This window comes from Pygocentrus nattereri, chromosome 25, assembly GCF_015220715.1.
Source record: "Pygocentrus nattereri isolate fPygNat1 chromosome 25, fPygNat1.pri, whole genome shotgun sequence".
NCBI lineage: Eukaryota > Metazoa > Chordata > Actinopteri > Characiformes > Serrasalmidae > Pygocentrus > Pygocentrus nattereri.
Window position 1 is genome coordinate 4393954 of NC_051235.1, and position 18547 is coordinate 4412500.

At 41.5% G+C, this 18547-nt stretch overlaps 1 protein-coding gene across 2 annotated transcripts in view; it reads right to left on the minus strand.

Annotated features, from left to right (window-relative positions):
* Nucleotides 1-536: 536 nt before the first annotated feature.
* The window catches only part of pcyt2 (phosphate cytidylyltransferase 2, ethanolamine), a 26625-nt gene continuing 8614 nt past the window's right edge, over nucleotides 537-18547 (minus strand). Inside the window, exons 4-14 of one of the 2 annotated variants that reach the window (XR_005129652.1) lie at nucleotides 18319-18385; nucleotides 18064-18148; nucleotides 17245-17286; nucleotides 15646-15784; nucleotides 14391-14473; nucleotides 11648-11725; nucleotides 10751-10816; nucleotides 7831-7896; nucleotides 5578-5666; nucleotides 2453-5338; nucleotides 537-2390 (exon numbers count right to left, since the gene is read on the minus strand). Coding sequence is in view for 1 of the 2 variants with exons in the window: in XM_037534565.1 (XP_037390462.1) it covers nucleotides 5239-5338; nucleotides 5578-5666; nucleotides 7831-7896; nucleotides 10751-10816; nucleotides 11648-11725; nucleotides 14391-14473; nucleotides 15646-15784; nucleotides 17245-17286; nucleotides 18064-18148; nucleotides 18319-18385 (815 nt within the window). In the remaining variant the exon portion in view is untranslated. Of the gene's footprint in view, nucleotides 5339-5577; nucleotides 5667-7830; nucleotides 7897-10750; nucleotides 10817-11647; nucleotides 11726-14390; nucleotides 14474-15645; nucleotides 15785-17244; nucleotides 17287-18063; nucleotides 18149-18318; nucleotides 18386-18547 lie in introns of both variants that reach the window. The other variant, XM_037534565.1, reaches the window with a different exon arrangement.

The following is an 18547-nucleotide window of genomic DNA, read 5'->3' on the forward strand; positions in this document are numbered from 1 at the left end:
CAAATGCACTTTACTTATTTACTTATCTCTGAATAAAGGTACTTAACTTTTTTACTTTTTTTGTACTTAAAAAAGGCACTTTTTCTCTGTTAAAGACAAGTTTCATGGTGGAGGGATACATGCAGGCCATTGTGAGGCAAAATAGTCCCCAATGAAAACTTATCATTTTCAGATTTTCCACTATTTTTTATCAACAACATTCCATATAAGCTCAGAAGACTCGTGGTCCTCTGGTGGTTCTGGATGGTAAATAAAATGTCTATATTTGTGCTGTAGTCATGGTGATGCTTGGTTCCCATCACCACCACTGTAAAAACATGACTGAATTATGTAGAAACTTTACCTTTAAGCGGACTTGTTGTCTGTTAAATAGTAAAGACTGCAATTTGTCCAGTTCTGAACAGGGTCAGTGATTCACTCCCACATACACAGTTCAGCTATAATGAGAGCAGCATTGACTGTAAATGTAGGCACTGACTCTTCTAAAGCGAAAATAAAAGCAAAGAGAGAAAAAAGTCAGTCAGACCACCGAAACGTACAGGGAGATGCTTTATTGACGGCGATCAGAACCAAGAAGGAGATAAATTAATGTGTGTCTTACAGAGAACAGTGAACAGATTACAACAGGATGGACACAGAAGTGGTCAACACGCATTTCCATTCACGCATCAGAGACGTGGACGGATCAGTCGCATTAGGTTCCTACAGCTACTCACATTTCAGAGCGCAGCAAAGCAATTCGTGACTTTTCTAAAGTTTTCCCATCATCAACATTCCATATAAGCTCAGAAGACTCGTGTAGGTTCTCTGGTGGTTCTGGATGGTAAATAAAACGTCTAAATCTGCGCTGTAGTCATGACGACGCCTGCTTCCCATCACCACCACTGTAAAGACGTCTGAACTATTTCAAACCAAACCGCTCCGAATCTCTCTCAGTGATGAAGTTCACTGCAAAAAAGTTTTATTTTCCTAGTCAAATTATCGGAAAGCTAGTCAACACATCAAATATTCATGTAAATAGTATCATTACAAGATTGTTTAACTTATTTCTAGACATTTTTACACCTTTTGAGCAACTTTATCAAGTAAAATTCTCACTAGATTGGCAGATAATATAGCTTAGCTAAAAAAAAAAAAACCGCAATGAGAAAAAAAGAAATACATTAAATCATCTTAACATTTCTGCAACCATCTCAAGACAGGAAATATTAGAAATCTACACCAGATTTTTAGATGATTTCTCCTATTAAGATCTTTTTTTTGTGCAGCGCACTCAGAATTTTGCAAAGCTGGTGGCATTCCCCTTCAGTGTATTTCTATGGGTAACTTTCAACTGAGTCATTGCTGACTATGGAAATGGGTCCATGTTTAACTTGTGGGTGGAAAACTTTACCTGGATATGTACAGAAATAAAAGCCTGTAGTGTTTAAAACTTATAAAAAAATATCTCCTCACAGAATAAACATCACGTCTGGAACCAAACCGACACACGAATTACATAACAAACGCAGGAAAACAGCCAGTCTGTTCGTTCAACATTCATCCGCCCCATTCCTTCATATTAGATGCTGACCGCCAGCAACCGGGGGGCAAACAAGTTACCAAGAAGTACCAAAGACAATATTGAAAGTACATCTACGTTACTTTCCTCTAGAAATGCACACCCATCACCAACCAGCACTGCTGTGTCTGATCCACTCGCACCAGTGCAACACGCTAACACACCACCTCAGCGTCACTGTAGTGCTGAGAATGACCTACCACCCAGATGATACCTGCTCTGTGGGGGGTCCTGTTCTACAGTGGGCTGTTAGTGGAGAAACAAGGAGGTGCTTTTAATATTACGGCTGTACGTTTGACACTAATTTGCAGGAAGGGGACGGGTTGGGACCACCACAGCTGAAGCCGTTAGCCTAGCATCAGCATCTGAAACGTCATCTGAGGTAAAAGCTTTAAAAACAGAAGTCTTTGGTTCGTGTGGAGGAGATGGTCTGGCTCACATGGTCTGACGTGGCAAGTTACATTCTTCTGCAGAAACATTTCACCAGAAAAACACCCACAATGCAAATTAAATGTAGGATGTCTACGTAATCTAGTAATGTCTAGGAATAGCCAAGGAAACTACTGGGAAGATGTTCTCAACTTGGAATTCCTAAGTTAATGTCTAGGAATAGTGGCGGAAAATGTTAGGAAGGTGTTCTCAACTTGGAATATCCAAGTTACTGACTAGAAATATCCAAAGAAAATGTTGGGAACGTGCGGTCACCTTGAAATTTCCAAGGTAATGTCTAGAAACAGCCGAGGAAAACGTTGGGAAGGTGTTCTCACCTTGAAATTTCCAAGGTAATGTCTAGAAACAGCTGAGGCAAACGTTGGGAAGGTGTTCTCACCTTGAAATTTCCAAGGTAATGTCTAGAAACAGCTGAGGCAAACGTTGGGAAGGTGTTCTCACCTTGAAATTTTAACATTACTGACTAGAAAAATTCAAAGAAAACGTTGGGAAGATGTTCTCAACTTGGAATTTCCAAGGTACTGACTAGAAATATCCAAAGAAAACACATTCAGATTGTTCTACGCTACTGTAGTACTAAACGAGTTCAGCATTCAACACCAAATCAACATGGCAGTTCACACTGAGCAGTAATGAAGCTCCACTTCTCCACTTTTAAATGAGATTATTGGAGTATTAGCTTTAAGTCAGTGAACAAAGACATGGTAGTTGGTTAAACATATAACTAAACTTTTAATACTAAAAACTAAATTTTAATCCATTCATGGTGGAGGGGTACATGCAAGGAGTTGTGAGGCAAAATAGTCCCCAGAAACACTAACATTGTCAGATTTTCTACTGATTTACCATCAACTTCCTATATAAACTCAGAAGACACGTGTGGGTTCACTGGTGCTTTTGGATAGTAAATAAAACACGTTCCCAACATTTTCTGTAGATATTTCTAGTCAGTAACTTGGAAATTCCAAGGTGAGAACATCTTCCCTTCATTTTCTGTGGATATTTCTAGTCAGCCAACCAATCAGATTTTTGACAAACATGAACAAAATAGATACGGGCATGCAGTTTGCACGATGCAAATAAGCATAAGCTTCAACAAACCATAATAATAATTTTAATAATTACTTTATATGATTGCTTATATCACCAAAAAAACAACAAACTTGCTGGAAAATGTAAACAAGTTTTTTTTGGCCATCGCTTTACTAATAAAGCTTGGTAAAGAAGCTCATTGGGTCAAACTGGAGAGCAACTTCTATAGTAGCCATTTAGCATAAATCTCACACAGAAGAACAGCCGAAGCCGTCGGAACAAAACCTCCTTTTTCCGTTTTTGACTAAATTTGTTCTTTACATTGTGTGTAAATTTCACAATGAATGGACCAAAAGAACCAGCCCAAAATGACATGGAAAAAGTCTGGTTACTCTGACTTACACTGAAGGATAAAGTATGTGTTTTCCTTCTCCTGTGAAGGAAATTCTGGAGATGTGAGCTTTTGTTCCGACAGCAGCGATACGAAACGGGGCTAAACGGGGCTTTCTGAGGTGATTCTCTCCAACGACTGCCGTGTGTAGAAAAAACACATTAAAACCATTAAAAAACACTACATCAGATTACCGTAGTGAATGAAGGAAAACAATGATTCTTTTTTTTCGTTGTTTTTGTTTTTTTACAAACCTCTCCGACAGAGAGACTAACGTGTGTTTCTACCCATTTAACAGGTACTGTTTCATGATTAAATCACTCTCACCACACGATGAGCTGTTGCTATTAAAAAGCAGTAACGTTTACCCAGGGTTCCCGCCGTGACCGGTTCTGTTAAAGCAGCCCTTAGTTTTAGTCCTGTAAGCGGTACTGGGGTTCTAACCCCAACCATGTCAGAAAAGGAGCACATTTTCTGGGTTACCGAATAAACAAATGCGTAATGATGAGGAAATACAGGTTAAACTCTGTAAAGCTATTCATCTGGGCAGTAAGTGTGCTTGTACTTGTGGGCTGGTTTCCCAGACATGGATTAAGCCTAGTCTCGGACTAAACTGCAGCAGTGAAGGTGAATTTCTACTAGAAATTCCTCTTTAGTCTGGGATTAGGCTTAATCTGGGCCTGCTAACCTGGCTAAAGAACATTAACATGAATGCAAATAAACATTAACAGCGTAAGAAGCAAGCAGAGTGTGTTTTGTTGTAAGCTGGTAGGAAGAACATGTTTGGTTCCACTTGAGGCACCGTATGGATCCGTTTAGTTCCACCACCGGAACCTGATTTAACAAACTGATAAATAAATTCATCCTTAATCCAAATGTGGTCGATCAAGCGAGGTGTCTGAAGGTTGCCGCTTTACAGCTACAATGCTAATGTGGCTAACAAGTAATGGAAGCTTGTGGACACCAATTAGCATGATGCTAATTACTAGATCTAACTAGATCGATTTGGTTAATGATTAATGATTTAATGATTTAGGCATGCTAATCTGTGCCTGTAATTCAGCGCTCGCAATTCGAAGACATGTCTGGTGTCATTTGCACTTGAGCTACGAGGCTAATGTACCTACCAAGCAAAACATACTTATAAACACCAATTAGCATGGTGCTAACGACATCTATTTCATTGATGTTTATATATAATGATTTAGGCATGCTAATTTGTTTGCACTTAAGCTACGAGGCTAATGTAGCCAACAAGTAATAGAAGCTTATGGACACCTATTAGCGCGGTGCTAACTGCATACATAAAATCATCACACGCTCGCCTCAAACGGCGCCAAATCTCAGACAGACTTGTTGTTAAGACTTTCTATACAAAAGAAGCTTCCGTTAAGCTACAGTAGCCTCGTACAACGATCGAGGACATTTGGATAAGAATGTCAACCACCTGACTTTGATTTATTCCTGAACTATCGCTTTAATTAAGGACTGACCAGCCCAAACAGATACTGAACGGCAGCTACAAGAGGTCTGAAAATGGCCAAGTCAGCATACTAGAGAACTAAAATGAATATTGACTGTATTGCTGTTTATTTGCATTGACCTTATTGTGTAATAATAGTCCTCCCCCGAGGACTAAAACCAGGCTGCTTTAAAGTACGTTGCGGAAGGAGTTGACGCTACAGTGTCCACCAGTATTTGACCCAGTGTGAGGAGAGGACAGGAGAACGAGAGGAGAAGAGGACCAGCGCTTTTCTGGTCAAGCCCTTGGTTTTTCGCCGTCGTGTCTTTTCTTTGGTTGCTACTAAGCTTGGCTCTTCTCTCCGTCCTCTCTGCGCCTCAGTGCCTCGATCGCAGCCATCTCCTTCGCTTCTTTCTTCTGATTCCTCGCCTCAAACTGCAGCCTGAGAGGAAGGAGATGAGATCAAATTCATGTTTGTGAGTAGAAGTGGAGATTCCAATTTGACAAAGATGTTAATATGTGAAAGACCTATAAGATAGTAAAATAACAATAACTCCATAACAATAACCTCTAGAGGTTAAATCACTGCTTGCAAATCAACAGAAAATGCTGATAAACAAATAAACTTGCATACCTTTTTTAATAATCAATAATCGATAACAATAAGACACGCCCACGCACCTGTTCTCAATGATTCTCTGAACGATGTCATCAGTCGTGAGGCCATTTCTGCTCTCGATAACACGAAATATTCCTCTCTTCCTCGGCTCCTGTTTACAGCAATGATGTCCAGGAATAAACAAAAAACAACAACAAAACCTCGAACAGTATGACAGACAGATAAACGTCATAAGAACATACTTATTTATACTGGTGGCAAAACTGGTTCTATAAAGTACTGAAAATGGGTTCTTTGATCTCTTTTTGGTGCTAAACATAACCATTTTTAAAAGGATCCTTTAAGGAACCCTATACAACTGGGTTTTCTTTATTGTGAAGAACAATTTGCCCACACAACAAACAATTTAAGCATTCAAATGGCTCTTTGAGTGCTCGTAGTTCTATATTGAACCATTGCTTTTACTAAAGAACCCTTAGAGAACTGTCTTTAAGAGTGTAGGATGCAGTTTATATAGTATACGCAGTATATGTGGACAGTTGGATGCAAAAATTTAAACATCCCCAGCCAAATTATATTCCGAGTGAATATAAAAATATATATAATTAATTATTAATATATAATTTTCTGCAAAGTTTAGCATACTGGAAAAAAAAAAAAAAAAACTAAATTTAAACTAAATATGAACATTTAATTTTGTCCAGGTCACATTTTATACTTTATTTTCCCCCCAGTGCATTACATTCAGCAAATACACTGCAATCATGCAGTAACATGTGCAGTAATGTGTTTTCTGTAGAGGACGCGCTTCACTTAGAAAATCATTAAAACAGACCAGAGCTGCTCAAACTTTCCACACGACTGTAAATACAGAACCTCATTTATTTCACTTCCAGTCAAAATGGCCAGTAAGTACAAATACCCTGTCATCAGAAAAGCAAGTAGAAAATACAGGCGACACTAAACTACACAGAAGACTCGACGAGTAAACGTAATAATTAGAGATGCACCGACTTCACTTTTTCCCTACCGATACCTGACCCTTTAGTATCGGCCAATACTGATACCGATACTAACTCAATCTAAACTAACTCACCTTTAAGTCCCGATATTTACAAAATTACATTTTTTATATATTTAATTTTGGTAAAATCTGTGTTCTGCATAACACACTCAGCTTGGCTACATGGCATTTACTCGATAGATTATATTTATTAGATGCTTAAAAAAAACTGATTTTTATTTACTGTATTTAGTATTTACCATTATATAATTAGTAGTAACTTACAGAAATGGAAAATGTCTTTATCATGCAGAACAGCAAAAGCAACTTCAGATAAAAAAAAAAAAAAGTGCAGCTGAATGTTGTTTCACATCAAATTTTCTTAAATCGTTTATTCCAGACGTGCAGCTTGTTCACTCGTGTCAGTTCAGTAAATATCACCGTCGTTCGCTTTCAGTGTTTTTCTGGCTTGGTTGAAGCGACGGGCTGGCTAGCGGGCCTGGCTAGCGGGCTGCTATGTTAAAGGCTAAATCGAGGCTAAAGGCCTCGTCAAGCGTAACACATCCAGGGGTGCACATTCACATTGAGTGATAGAGGTCTGGACTCAGGTTTGGTTCAGCTTCTTTGTTTGATGTGTCCGTCTCCTTTTCTCAGTGAGGTTCTTCTTGATCAGCTACACGTCCTTTCAGACCCACAGCGCTGAGTGGTCTTCTCACAGTGGAAGGATGGACAGAAACACCTGAGGATGTTTTCAGATCTGAAGCAGCTTGATTTAGGTGTTGTTTATCTGATTTTGGCAGTTCTGGTGTCGACCAGGTCTTCCAGGTGGTTGTTAAGACACATTTTCTCTGTAGCTTTTAATCATTTTTTGAAGGTTTTTTCACTTGGAGTTTGTCCTTCAAAGTTGATTGTCTTATATATAATCTCAGAAATGACTGAAGAATAAATCAAGTGTACTTCATGGCTGTTTTGACTGGAAATGAAATAACCAAGGGGTCGTACAGTAGACAGGTCTGTTATTACATTATCACAAACAGGTTTTATTTCTGTTAAGATTTTTGCCAAATGAATGATCAAACCCACACAAACTGTGTGCATATAGTAGTTTCCATAGTTTTTGGCGCCTCTGGTTAAAGTAAAGGCCGAGTTAAACACAATGGAGATAACACGCAACATAAAATGTGGTCTATGCAAAAGTTATGGCAGTTTCTATTTTTAAATAAATAGAAATTGTGCATAAAAATGAGTCTTGTATTAACTTCTTTTCCCATAATTTGATCAGATGACTGTATGCAAAGGTGGTCACACTCACGGCGTAGGGGTCGGCGCCGTCCTTATCCGGAAACACTTCTGTCTGTCCGTGACATACCAGGTCCACCTGAAGGGAGGCGGCACGTTAGAGCAGCAGGTATTACACAGCAGTCTGATGATCATTGGGCTTTACAAGGTGAAAGCAGTGCTGGGAAATACATCATCTTCATCGGTACAGTCACATCAACACACTACAGTTTCAGCTTATTATATATAATGAACATCATAGCCATGATCATACTCTACATCATATATATATATATATATATATATATATATATATATATATATATATATATATATTTTGTGCACTGCAACTCATTCATTTACATTCATGGCATTTGGCTGACGCTCTTATCCAGAGCGACTTACAATTTGATCATTTTTTTTACACAGGTAGGCCAAGGCAGTGTTAGGAGTCTTGCCCAAGGACTCTTATTGGTATAGTGTAGGGTGTTTGCCCTGGTGGGGGATTGAACCCCAATCTACAGTGTAGAAGGCAGAGGTGTTACCCACTACACTAACCAACCACCACTCCCAGAATACACTCCAAAAACCAAGCTAGAAATTTATGAAAATGATCAACAGATCTTCCTTTTTAAATTTAGAGATGGACAGACTAGACCAGATTTGCATATCACTGCTGTGAGAACAAAACCTTGTACCTTTTGTCATTTTTCAGTTTTTGACATAATTTGAAAATACCTGTATTCTGTAAAGTTATTTTGGCGATAAAAGGTTTAATTAGTGAGCTTTCTTTAAAACTTTATTAGAAACCTTATCTACGACTGGCTTATTTAGGCAAATGAGCTCATTATACAGATTCTACAACGAAATAAGAAACTTTTAGAGGAAGGAACATGAAATTTCAAGACAGCTTTACTTATTTTAAGAACGTAACCGGGTAGAAGTCTAACCTTACAGCTAGCAAAAAAACTTAATTTCAGTCCAGCTGGTTAATATTATACATACAAAGGTGGTCTATCTCATTTTAAGCCTTAGGATCCACCATTTTAAAGTCATTTTGGCCTCTTTTCCAGTGCAGGGCCGAACGGTTCGTAAGCACAGAGTGTAACGGTTCCAGTGGCATTTCCACATGGACACAGTTCGAAACGGAGAGCTTAAAAACCAAACTTAGCCTGTTTTTTTGGCGTGGTTAGCCAACCGTTCTCGGAGCCACATCAGTGGGATGACGTAGCTATTTGCTACCTGGGCCTATGTTTATGTCAGTATTGTGCCACTGCATCCTGCCATGTTAGCTCAAACGGAAAAGAACAGTCAAATAAGTCCAGTTCGCTCACACATGCCACAAATAAATGAAAGCAGCGCACGATTTTAAACCTACTATTCAATAAATGCTTCAATCTAACACCAATAACCAGGAGAGAGCAGCGGGTTAGCGTTAGCTTAGCTAGCATTCTGCCAGCTCTGCTCACTCAGAACAGGTTTGATTCTGACTAACATAGCTGAGCTGGCAAGTTTAGACGATCGTGACTCAACTCTGAGGAACCGAAGTCGAGTGGCTGATGTTGGAGGGACTGGAAACCGAAACTGAACCTGCTCTCTGGTGTCTGAAACCTCCTAGCTAGCTAAGCTAAAGCTAGCCAGCTCCTCACTCCTAGTCAAACTAACTTAGCAAAGAAGGAAAGATCCAAACACCAAAGTGCAGATTTGATTCGACAAATCGCTGCTCTGCTATCACAAGTACAGATGATAAAAACGTACAACAGCGAGCGCAAAGTCGACTGATTGACGTTAGAAAGCCGAACCTGCTCTGCAGTGCTTTAAGCTGTAGCCTGCTAGGTTAAGCTAACGTGAGTGTGCGGTGCTGCAGTACAGGCTCGGTTAAAGACTCGTATCTGAGAGCACGAATACGAATGAGTGGTGTTGAAGTGAAGGAAAGAGAAAAACGGACTTGTTCTGTGGTGCTAACAGATCCCGTCTAGAGGATAAAGAAGATGAGACTGGAGTTGGAATGACAGACGGCTTGTGGTAGGTGGTGTGTGCAAGGCTATTAGCCTGTTAGCAGTTAGCCACTCGTGTGTAGCTTTTCCTGCATGTTTTCTGGTTCTGATTTAGCGGTACAACAGATGGAAACCGTAACTGGCCTCACGAGCCCGGAACAGTGTGGAACGCAGTACAGCCCTGTTTGTTATGGTATTCCAAGTGGTTGCTAAGGTGTTGCTAGAAGTTTGCTATGGTATCTCAGGTGATTGCTAAGGTGACGTTAGTTGATTTCTACAGTATGCCAGATGGTTACTAAGGCTTTGCTAGGTGCTTAGTAACGTATCCCAGATGGTTGCTATGGTACCTCAGGTGGTTGCTGGAATGATGCTAGTTGGTATGTTACAGATTATTGCAAGGGTGTTGCAAGATAGTTGCTAGGGTATTGCAGGTGGTTGCTAAGAAGATGCTAGTTGGTTTCTATGGTATACCAGATGGGTGCTAGGGTGTTGCTAAGAGTTTTGTAATTTATCCCTTGTTAGGGTGCTAGGGTGGTGCCTGATGGTTGCTAAGGTATCTCAGGTGGTTGCTAGAATGATGATAGTTGGTATCTAATAGATAGCAACTGCAGAGCAACACCCTAGCAACTATGGTATCCCAGTAGGTTGTTAAGGTGTTGCTAGATGGCTGTTCATATACTTGTATTATCATCCCATAAGTGGAGTGTACAAAATTTGTACCAAACCAAACCAAAACAAAAACTGCCATTTTTGCTAATTGATCATTGGATAATAATGGTAAACAAAGGATCCACATTTCCTGATCAGACTAAAGTCAGTATCAAAAAGACTGACAAGCGGACAAAATTCTGGTAGAAAAATAATACGCAAAAGGAATATATGGGAAATAACGTGAAATATAAAGGACTTATAACCACACATACGAGGATTAAAATGATGCTGAATACTTGACTGTACCTTAAAGTGATCTAGAAGGTCTTTATCCACAGCGTATGGAGCCCCAATGACCACTTCTGACACATACTGAGAGAGAGAGAGAGAGAGAGAGAGAGAGAGAGAGAGAGAGAGAAAAAAAATCACTAAGAAGTATAAAGTTATAGACAGATGGATTAAAGCAGTTAATTTCAGCTCACTCTGATCTTTTCGTTTTTCGGATCAGACACAGCAGTGCTGCTGGAGTTTTTAAACACTCACTGTCCACTCTATTAGACACTCCTACCCCGTCGGTCCACCTTGTAGATGTAACGTCAGAGACGACAGCTCATCTGCTGCTGCTCAGTTTGTGTTGGTCATCCTCTAGTCCTTCATCAGTGGTCACAGGACGCTGCTGGCTGGATAGTGTGTGTACCAGCACAACACACACTAACACACCACCACCATGTCAGTGATACTGCAGTGCTGAGAATGACCCACCACCCAAATAGTACCCGCTCTGTGGGGGTCCTGACCACTGAAGAACAGGGTGCAGAGAAACAGATGGACTACAGGCTGTAACTGTAGAACTAAGAAGTGCACCTATATGGTCAGCGGAGCTGATAAAGTGGACACTGAATGTATAGAAGGATGCATTTCTTAAAGAAACATTTTTTAAATAGAAAAATTAAAGATAGCAGTTTTCCTTCCATGATAGCTGGGGGTGGTAAAACATAATATTATTGGCTAATATTGTTATGCCCCACCCACTGGTGCATGGTGACATCACAAATTTACTTGCAGGACAGAAGTCATGACATTTTGATGGAAGACTGCAGGAAAATAATAACACTGTTGCTTAAATGGCACGACTTGATATGATTATCAGGTCACGATATGACTGATTGTTTACATGTTTGTTTATATGTTTGTATCACTCACCCGACACGCCAGCACACTCAGCGTTCTCTCGTGGATGTTCATGATGGGGTAGTTCTTCCCTTTGTAACGGTTGACCTCCTGTAACATACATACATCACACCAGTTAAAGCGATGTGAGCCTAATTGACACAGTTACCTCTTTAACCTGCATGTAATCAGAAAAAACATGTAGCTAACAACTAACTAAAGCCAATGTACACCAATTAGCATGGTGCCAAGCGCACACACTCGTCCCAAACTGTGCTGAGCTGTTAAGTCCGGCGATGAAAACAGCGCTGGACGATGTTTAACCTGTTCTGGATTCACAGTTTACAAACGATAAACTTGCAAAAACTTGACACCCAGGGTGTTGCTACGTGGTTGCTATGGTATCCCAGGTGGTTGCTAGGATGTTGTTAGTTGCTATAGTATCCCAGCTGGTTGCTATGGTGTTGCTACGATATCCCAGGCAGTTGCTAGGATGTCGCTGGTGACTTATATGGCACTCCAAGTGTTTGCAAGGGTGTTGCTAAGCGGTTGGTAAGGTATCCCAGGTGGTTGCTCAGGTGTTACCAGATGGTTGCTATGGTATCCCAGGTGGTTACTAGGATGCTGTTAGTTGATATAGTATCGCAGCTGGTTGCTAGTGTTGCCAGATGGTTGCCGTGGTATCCCAGGTGGTTAATAGGATGTTAGTTGCTATAGTTCCCAGCTGATTGGTAGGGTATTGCTGCAATATCTCAGGCAGTTGCGAGGGTGTTGCTGGTGACTGCTATCGCATTTCAAGCGTTTGCATGGGTTTTGCTAAATGGTTGGTAAAGTATTCCAGATGGTATCACAAGTGATTGCTAAGAAGATGGTAGTTGGTGGCTGCTACGGTGTTGCTAAGTGGTTGGTAAAGTATCTCAGGTGGTTGCTAGAATGATGCTAGTTGGTATCAAACAGACAGTTGCTAAGGTGTTGCTAAGCAGTTGCTATGGTATCCCAGTAGATTGTTCCGATATTGCCATGATATCCCAGGCAGTTGCTAGGGTGTTGCTGGTAACTGCTATGGCATTCCAAGTGTTTGCAAGGGTGTTGCTAAGTGGCTGGTAACCCAGGTGGTTGCCACAGTGTTGCTAGATGGCTGCTATGGTATCTCACGTGACTGCTAAGATGATGCCAGTTGGTTTCTATGGGATACCAGATGGTTGCTAGGGAAAACATCTGCTCAAAATGTAGCACTGTTCAGGTCAGGAATTCCACCATGTTTTTCAAAATTTCACCCCTTATCTGCCCACTCTGCGTCGCCAACGTTCGCCGCCGCCTGTCGCTGGAAAATGCCAGCTTTCATCGAAGATGCCGGTGTGAATGCAGGGTAAAAGGGGGACACGGTAAGGGGGTCTCATTTATCCCTGCAATACTCCTTAAAGCAGTGCTGCCTGAAAGAGCTGAGAACTAGTGAGGAACCTGCTAACGAGAAGGAAGTAAACACAATGAAAACTTTACTGCTGCTATTCGACACACTGTAGGGCCTTTTTCCAGCTGAATGTTCCTCTGTAATCTCTCTAACAGCGTTTGGCCGCCTTTACTCCGAGAAACGCTGAAAGGCTTTATCGGTGAGTGAAACACATGCTGAGGGTGAAATACGAGCAGAAACATCCAGCGTTTCAGAGAGGAATGAACAGTAATCTCTCCCACAGCTTATTTATGTCCTCTAAAGTTAAAACACATGTGCCCTTTTGGAGCCCCCCAGGCAGCCAAACAGGGTCTGGAGATGTGTGTGTGAGCAAAAACAGCACTAATATTCTGTGTGCTCATTATAGTTCTGGAACTGCATATTAAAGGGGAACTCCACCAAACCTTCTGCATAATTGAATGGGTGAGACGTAACATCAGTCAGAGTGGTTTGGTCTTCTGGAGAAACAAAGCATGCCAAAATTCTTTACAGTGGTGGTGAGAGGAACGTCTGAAGGCTCCCAAACTACACCCCCCCTTCTGCAAGGCAGCTAGAGGAACCCTTCTACAAGGTACCCTTTTACAAGGTAGCCAGAGGAACCCTTGAGGAACCCTTGCGGAACCCTTCTACAAGGTACCCAGAGGAACCCTTGCGGAACCTTCTACAAGGTACCCAAATGAACCCTTGAGGAACCCTTCTACAAGGTACCCAGAGGAACACTTGAAGAACTCTTCTAACAAGGTACCTGGAGGAACCCTTCTACAAGGTACCCAGAATAACCCTTGAGGAGTCCTATTACAAGGTACCCAGAGGAACCCTTGAGAAACTCTTCTACAAGGCACCCTGATTTGATCTGGACATGAAGCACATGGTGTAAACAGGCTCTCAGTGTACTGTAGGTCACAGTCACATTTAATCAGGGTAAAAAACAAAACATCCACCTGATGATCCACATGTTTTGGCGCAGCATACCAGGCTGAAGGTTAAAACTGCGCCGAAGGACCTGTTTGGTGGGTGCGTTTGTGAGCGTATGTGCTTGTCTTACTATCCTTATGAGGACCACGTGACCTTACAAGGATACTACGACATGAAAGTTCTGCATAAGAGAGGACATTTTTCAGGTCTTCACTTTAGCACATGCTGTTTTCACCACAAATTATTTTCTAAAATATTCTAAAAGCGAATAAAGACTTAAGATGTTTTTTTTGGATGCTAAGGTTAAGGTTAAAGGTGCAGTATTACTTGGCTACAGTAACAGATATCACAAGGAATCAATGAATGTCCCCAAAAATAATGTACGACAAGTGTCTGTGTGTGTTCACACACCTGGTCGAAGTGCAGCCCAACAATGACGTATGGCCTCTCTGCTTGTTTGAACACCGCCTCCAGGAAGTCCACATGACCGATATCTATCAGAGGGAGTCAAGGAGAAAGATTGTACACACACACACACACCTTAATTGTTTTCATTCCTATGTGGTACACCACACTGACAAAACGTTTTTCTACAAGCCCCTCCCACAAGAACAAAACAGACCAATCAAAACAAGCCATGTTAGGCTTCTTTAAATATAGTACAGCAGGAATCAACACGCATAGTTTCAGCTTCATTAACTGTATTTTAATAGTCTGGTTGAGGACTGCCTGAAGTTTCAGTCACACAATTTGCCATCTGTTTAAAGGAAAAGTTGCACCCACTCCCATTTCTTATTCCCCCCCCCCACCCCTCGTTTCCGAGTGTCTCCTTGCCCTTTGGAACGGAGTTACAGGGGCAGTGGTTGAAATCTTCTGTCTATGAAATGAGACCCTCAAATAAAAACAGCATCTCTTCATTATCAGCTACTAGCGCCGCTCTGTAGGCGACCCTGCCCGTCTGCAGGGACAGCAGAGGAGGGGAAAGTTCAGCTCCTCACTGCTGGGCTTTAGTTACATTTAGGGTATTATACGCCTTCAAAGAGGGGGGCAATTATTTATTATCACCCCCCCTAATTCTTCAGTGATGTGAAGCTGAAGTCGGATATTCACCAGATGTTCAACCTAGTTTTCCCATTCCACCTTAAACGGCGCAGTAGCTCTGAGGTGCCAGAATGTACCTGCTACACCATTTAAGGTGGAGCGGGAAATTTAGCTAGCTAGCTACTGAGACATCAGCATACTATTAGCGATTTTTAATCCTTGTTATGAAGAAAACGACCAAAATACATTAAAACCACATTAAACTGAGATAAAACTGTGGTTATTGTCCTTTATAACAGCGAAGATTCTCACACTTGTCTCTGAAAAACCTCCAAGTAAGGTCATTTAGCCCCAACACTTCGCCTTACCCCTCTATCTCAAGAAAAATCAGGACACCCTACTCCTAGACGAGAACAACAAAACAGAGGGCTGGGGCTAAGTGGTCGAGGGGTGAAGTGGGACTGAGCCTTAGTTTGATTTCTGAACTGGCAACGAAACTCAATTTTAATCATGAATTATCCACCAGCTGCTATCAAACTTTGAATTTTACGTCCATATCATGCAGCCTTGGGCCAGTCTGGCCAGTCTGCACCCAGTTTGACTGAGTAACTGAACAGAAGGATACGGAAGAGGTCGAACGCTCCGGCTACGTAAATGATGGTGTCTCCAGGCTGGGGCTCTTTTCCTGAGGCGAACTGGATGATCTTCTGAGACGTCTGGAGGAACTGAGAGACGCCGGTCCACGGGCTGTGGCCTTTAGGACCCTGAGGAACACAAACACATCATTGAGAAATACACACACACAGCTACGGTACACACTTACATTTCTAGGCTATTAACTATATTATTTAACAATAAATCTTTTGAAAACAACAGCAGAAAATATCTTAAGTGGAGCTACATAATAATATCACACACACACACACATTATATATATATATAATTAATTATATATATATATAATTAATTAATTATAATACATTGTAATTAATGCAAATACATTATAATTATAATTATAATTAATGCAAATAAGCACATTCACACTTTACACAATAAAAGTATTCAGGATCAAGGAGGTGACTGATATCTTGTGAGCTAGTATGAAGTTATGGCACATTTTATTGCATGTTTTATTTTTGCCGATATGCAAAACTCAGAAAAATTTAAGCGTATTTAAGTGCGTCTCTGTAGACGACATGTTCACTTACTTTCTCTTAGAAACTCAACAAAACGTCGTTTAACTGGGGGCAGCGAAACACAACTGTAAATATATCTAAAACACCCTGTGCTAAAATGCAAATCAATAGGCTGAATAAACGTCCCTCAGACTCCGGTTCTCGCTGTAAAAGAGTTGCTGCACAATTTCAAACATTTGTTTGACATCATCCTGAAAACTGCCACCTCTCAAACAAACTTCCAAAAATCTGTTTTCATTTTAAACGAGGAATCGGGATTTAAAGGACTGAGGTAGAACTACTTTAACAGGTTTTGAGCTGTATATCAAGTTGTGCAGGTTTATTTCTAATAAGCAACATTAATAATCGGATTTCAGTGGTATTAACAGGCAGCGAGTGACCTCTAGTGGCCAAACTGAGTAAAACCCTTTGTTTATATATTCCATGGCCACTTTATTAGGGACACCTGTTCAGTTGCTTGTTAACACAAATAGCTAATCAGCCAATCACACGGCCGCAGCTCACTGCATTTAGGCCTGTAGAGGTGGTCAAGACGACTTGCTGAAGTGCAGACCGAGCATCAGAACGGGGAAGAAAGGGGATTTAAGGGGCTTTGAACGTGGCGTGGTTGTTGGTGCCAGACGGGCTGGTCTGAGTATTTCAGAAACTGCTGATCTGCTGGGATTTTCACACACAACCATCTCTAGGGTTTACAGAGAACGGTCCGAAAAAGAGGAAACATCCAGTGAGCGGTCAGTTGTGTGGACGGAAATGCCTTGTTGATGTGAGAGGTCAGAGGAGAATGGGCAGACTGGTTCCAGATGATAGAAAGGCAGCAGGAACTCAAATAACCAACCAGAATCTCTGAGGAACGTTTCCAACACCTTGTTGAAAGTCTGCCACGAAGAACTAAAGCAGTTCTGAAGGCAAAAGGGGGTCCAACCTTTTACTAACACCTAATAAAGTGGCCGGTGAGTGTATTTGTTTATATATATAACAGAAAAAAGGCTCTTTGCAGGAAATTCTCTTCAGTGCAGATCAAAACTCACCTTCCCAAAGTTATCTGCATGTTGTTGGTAATCGGAGTTATCCTGAGAGAGAGAGAGAGAGAGAGAAAGAGAGAGAGAGCGCTTGTAAGTTGAAGAGGAGATATTTTAGCTGTATCCCAATTCAGAGGCTGCATTTGCGTCTCAGTGGCGCAACTAGGCCGTCCCATTTTGACGGCTCCTTCATCTGCGGCCGAGAAACGTGTCTCTTCTTCACCGCAATAAAGGATCCAACGGGTGGATCCGTCACCAGCCAACATATCCCAAGGAGCGAACGGCGGCTGAGGAGACACTTTAAATGTACCGGGTTTAAACTGAGTCGAATAGCTAAAGACACAAAGGTAAAAAAGCCTGTCTTATCAGTAGCCAGCACTGAAGGACCTCCAGCGCTAATAAATGAAAAAATTTGAATCTGAAATAAAGTCTGTGGCTCCGTCTTTAAAAGAATTTGACGTGCGGTGTTTCGTGGCGGGAAGAGCGGTGCTGTGACGCAAACAGGAAATCCGCCGCAGAGCAGACCATCCCATTTCGGCTCAGCCTCAGACACGCCTTCACAGACTGCGTCTTTCTAGGAATACAGGCCCTGAATTGGGACGCAGTGTTTATTATGATTTGAGTTTATTATTTTGTGTACAGTCTTGAAAAAGCTTCATATTTTTGCCATGTTTTGGTCTTTTCTGACATTAAGTCCAGACGGTGTCCAAACAAAACGGAAATCAAATGTAAAGATGATTTACATTGTTCGATTTTACTGTAAGAAACTGATAAATATCAGCCAATAAAATACATTTACCATCACAGAAGCGCGCGAGTGTTACTCACCATATTAGTGTGATGAGCTTTCGTCATCAGCAGCATCCGGCCAACCAGGTCTGTGGTCGAAACGCCCTGAGTGCGCTTACACTCCCTGCAGAGCCAGAGCCACACACACACACACACACACACACACACACACACACACACACACACACACACACACACACACACACACAGAGACGGGCAGATACATGTGTACATAATGAGTCACATTTTGTGTTTGTGTGTGTGTGTGCGTGTGTGTGTGTGATGAGCTCTCACCTGTACCGCCCCATCCGCTTCACTTCATCATACGTGTCCTTCCCGTCCACCGTTAACGTGATGTCATCTGACCAAACACACAGAAACAGAGTAAACGAAGCTCTCGGAGAAGCAGCTGAGCTGTCAACAGCTGGAACATCACTGGCCCACCTTTCCTGCTAACGTTCAAATTTCATATCAAGATTTACGCATCAACAAAACATGCAGCGATTCAGCTTCGTTCATCGGG